The sequence below is a fragment of the Alligator sinensis genome, unplaced genomic scaffold, assembly GCF_000455745.1.
Source record: "Alligator sinensis unplaced genomic scaffold, ASM45574v1 scaffold1302_1, whole genome shotgun sequence".
NCBI classification, from domain to species: Eukaryota; Metazoa; Chordata; order Crocodylia; family Alligatoridae; genus Alligator; species Alligator sinensis.
The window spans coordinates 532491-536632 of record NW_005842612.1 but is presented as its reverse complement, the minus strand read 5'-3'; the positions used below and the strand labels follow the sequence as shown (position 1 = coordinate 536632).

The 4142-nt window shown below is 62.5% G+C and overlaps 1 protein-coding gene across 3 annotated transcripts in view; it reads right to left on the bottom strand.

The window, feature by feature from the left end:
• Positions 1 to 6: 6 nt before the first annotated feature.
• FRMD8 (FERM domain containing 8) overlaps positions 7 to 4142 on the bottom strand; it is a 7239-nt gene continuing 3103 nt past the window's right edge. For 2 of the 3 annotated variants that reach the window (XM_025214969.1, XM_025214967.1), the window contains exons 7-12: positions 3991 to 4118; positions 3260 to 3481; positions 3028 to 3151; positions 1390 to 1617; positions 1060 to 1243; positions 7 to 650 (exon numbers count right to left, since the gene is read on the bottom strand). In XM_025214969.1, coding sequence (XP_025070754.1) covers positions 544 to 650; positions 1060 to 1243; positions 1390 to 1617; positions 3028 to 3151; positions 3260 to 3481; positions 3991 to 4118 — 993 coding nt within the window. In that variant the 3' untranslated portion in view covers positions 7 to 543. The remainder of the gene's footprint in view (positions 651 to 1059; positions 1244 to 1389; positions 1618 to 3027; positions 3152 to 3259; positions 3482 to 3990; positions 4119 to 4142) is intronic. The other variant, XM_025214968.1, reaches the window with a different exon arrangement.

Sequence of the window (4142 nt, the reverse complement as noted above, 5' to 3'; positions counted from 1 at the left end):
GGGGGGGCAGTGCAGGGAAGTGTTCATGATCACTCAGGATCAAAAGGATCAGTGAGTGAGGTGAGAGCAGGACGGGCTGGGAGCCCGGACACCTGCGGTCTCTCCAGCTCTGGGATGGGTCTGGCGGCTGGGGGGAGGGCAGTGAGAGATCGGGGGCTCTGTCCAGCTGTGGGAAGGGAGTGTGGGCTGGGGAGTGGAAGCAGGGGGGCTGGGAGCTAGGGGTTGAGATCACGGGGGCTCAGAGCCCGGATACCTGGGTTCTTTCTAGCTGTACGACGGGAATGGGAGCCGGGGAGTGGAAGCAGGGGGGCTGGGATCCCGGATGCCTGGGGTCTCTCTGAGAGGTAGGGCAGGAGGCAGTGCTGGATGCCCCCTCTGTGCCATGGTCCAGGAGAGATGCGGGGTCTAGCCCCAGCTAAAGAAGAGGGTCTGAGAAAGGCCAGAGGTAGCAGGTGGGGTATAAATTAATGCAGAATAACTTAGAGGCATGGGCGTGGGGGGGCAGCAAACCAGGGGTCCTGGGGCGGCTCCATGGCTCCAGGCTCAAGCCTCCGCAGGCCGCACAGGCACGTAGGTGGTGGGGCCATGTGAGAGCTGCCGCGTGAAGAAGGATGCTGTCCGCCGCGGCTTCACCCGTCGGATCTCCTGGCCTGCACCCAGGGAGAGAAGAGGGTCAGGGTGGGGCAGGGCCCAGCTCCAGGAGGGGTTCCTGGGAGCCCAGACGCCTGGGTTTTCTCCTGCTACGGGAGGGCAGAGGGGGCTGGGGGGTGAGAGCCGGGAGGGCTGGGAGTCTGGACAGCTGGGTTCTCTCCGAATCCCAGGAAAGAAGCAAGAAGCTGGGCTGCTTGAGTTCTTTCCCCACTCTAGGAGGGCAGTGGGATCTGGAAGATGGGAGCAGGGAGGGCTGGGAGCCCAGACACCTGTATTCTCTGGGAAGAGTGGGGTTGGGGGAGCCCGGACACCTGGGTTCTCCCTCGCAACAGTCTAAGTTCGAGGGGGGGTCAGCAGGGGATCAGCCCGTTTGGGTTGCCCCCTGCCGTGTCCTCACCCCGGACTCACCATCCTCCACGTAGTCGATGGTGGCCAGCTGCTGGAGCCGGCTGCACACCACGCTGTCCTGGCGCTGCAGCCGGGGGCGCGGGTGGTCGCTGGGGACTGCTCCAGTGGGAGGCTCCGGGGGTGTCACCTCCGCCCCCGCACTCAGCTCAATGCAGTACTCGATCAGGCCACTCATCAGCTCTGCCTGTGGAAGGAGGAGCATATCAGAGCTGCCCCGATCTGGGGGTGGGGGGAGGCACAGGCCTGGGAGGGCACTGGCTGAGGCCTGTCTCCTCCAGGGGCCCTGATCCAGGCCTGATCCTGGTGGGGGGGGAAGGAGTTGCGGCTTACCTGCTTGGAGTAGATCTTAAGTAGCTTGTTGACAGGGGAGCCGTCCTCGCCCTGGCCATCGAACTCGAGCCACAGCACGTGGTCACCGTTGCCGCCCGCCGCCTCCTCGGGGAACGTGTGGTCCCACGACAGCTCCTGGAAGCGCAGCCCCAGCAGCACGTGCTGCCACCGCGCACATGGACACGTGAGCCCCAATCCAGGTCCTACCCCAGGGTACCAGGCCTGATCCTGGGACATGGGATGGGGGAAAGGGGCAGGGATCTTTCACTCTAGGTGGCCCTGATCCTGGCCTGATTGGGGGCAGAGAAGTGGGGGGCACCAATGTCCACACAGGCCACCCCCCCATGACTTTAGCCATCCATGTGCAGCTCCTTGCAGGCTGCCCCAAACATGCAGCATATGCATGTCCTGGATGCCTGGGTTCTGCATGTCAATGCACACATGTCCCAGGTACCTGGGTTCTAGGCATGTGCGAATGTATCTGTGCCTAGGTTCTCTCTGCACACGTGTGCATGCATCCCCACAAAAGCTGGGTTCTCTGCATGTGCGCACAGGTATATGTCTGCATGCACGTGTCCCAGGCATCTGGATTCTCTGTGTGCGTGTGGACATGTATCGCAGACACCCGAGTTCTGCAGGTGTGTCTGCATGCAGGCGTGTCCTGGACACCTGGGTTCTCTGTGCGGGGGTGTCTGTGTCCCAGATACTTGGGTTCTGCACACGTACGTGTCTGTGCACATCAGACATCTGAGCTCTGCAAGTGTCCCAGGCACGTAGGTTTTGCATGCGTCTCCCCCAAACATCCAGGCTCTCTGTGTGTGTGTACACGTGTGTGTGTGTGCATGCATCCCACACACCTGAGCCTTTACACAAGTCTGTCCACATGTGTGTCCTGGACACCTAGGCTCTCTACGTGTGCACGTGCGTGTGTTGCTTGGGTGCATTCCAGGCACCTGGGCTGTACACATATGCATGTGAACGTGTCCCAGACACCTGGGTTCTGTGCGTGTGTCCCAGACAACTGGACTCTCTATGTGTACGCATGCATAAATATACATATGTGTATGTGCATGACGTGGGCTCTCTACGTGCGTGTGCCTACACGTGTGTTTGGGCACCTAGGTTCTCTGCGTGTGCATATGTTTCCTGGGTGTGTGTTTCAGGCACCAGAGATTTACACACATGCATGCGCTCATGTCCCAGGAACCTGGATTCTGTGTGCGTCTCAAACACCTAGGCTCTATATGTGCATGTATGCATCCGTGTGTATGCATGACCTGGATTCTCTACACACGTTTCCATGTGCATGTCCTGGACATCTAGGTTTTCTACATGCACACATGCATGTGTTGCTTGGATGTGTTCCAGGCACTGGGGCTCTACATGTATGCACAGGCACGTATCCCAGACACCTGGGTTCTGTGCATGTGTCCCGGACACATAGACTCTCTACAGGCGTGCATACGTATGTGTGTGGACATGACCTGGGCTCTCTATGCACGTGTCCATGTGCGTGTCCTGGAGACCTACGTTCTTATTATGTGCACGTGCATGTGTTGCCTGGACGTGCATTCCAGGCACCTGGGTTCTACACGTATGCACATGCCTGTTGTACACATGCAGTGGTGAGGTCTGTACCTTCTCCTTGCTGTCTACGATGTAGACACCCTCCAGGCTGATGGCGACGGACACGGGCTTGCGCCCCCCGCGGTGCAGGAAGCCCTGGGCTGGTCGGTCGATCTCCCCGGGGAAGAAGGCACAGCTGTGGAGACACACACACACGCCGCTCGCCTCGCAGGAGATAGCATGGGGGGGCGCGGCAGAAGGGGGGCCCAGACGCCTGGGTTCCACCCCGCTCGGGCACACTCACCCGTAGTAGGGCAGGCGGTGGCAGTGCTGCAAGTAGGTGTGGTGGAGCCGGCTCTGTGCCTCGGGCTCGGGGCTGGCGGCCTCGTCCCGCAGGGCCCGGAAGGCCTCGAGCAGGCCCAGCTCGGGGGCTGGGGCCCGGGTGCTGCCCCGCTTACGTAGCACTCCCAGCAGCCCCCCGCCCCGGTGGCCCCGGGGGGGTGGCAGGAACTCCCCCAGGCTCGTCCTAGAGAAGAGGGGAGTAGCGAGGCCAGGTGAACCCCAGATGCTCCAACCAGGGACCGCCAACCCCCACACACAGGTCCCCCCTTGCTTCCATCAGACCCCGCGTCCCCCATCCAGGTCTCTCCTTTATCCCCTTAACGCCCCCCGTCACCCACAGCCAGCCCCCTCCCCGCATAACCCCTGGCCGGGGGGGATGAGAGTGAGGAGCCAGGACTCCTGGACTGTCTCCAGCTCTGGGAGGGGAGTGGGGGCTTGGGTCCCCACCTCAATGCCCCATTGTCTGGGCTGGGCCAAGCCACCCACAGAGGCCACGGGACAAAGCGCGATTGTCGGGTCTGGCTGCATTCCTGGGGTGGGACGGGGCTGCGTGGGGCCTGGTGCCTCCCCTGCCCCAGATGCCTGGGAGCCCGGACGCCCGTGTCCTTCCTCCAGCTCTGGGAGGCGAGTTGGGTCTGGGGGACAATGGGAGCCCGGGCGCCCGGGTTCTCCACCCCCCCTCCAGTCGCTTACTTGAGGGCGCCGGGCGTGTGGCGGTCGGGGTCGTAGGGCCCCAAGGTGAGGCGGCAGGCCAGGGCACCGAGCTGCTCGCCGTCCTCGGGGTCGCAGGGGTAGCGCCCCTCCAGCACGTTCAGCTTGGCCTCCTCATACCGCAGCGGCAGTAC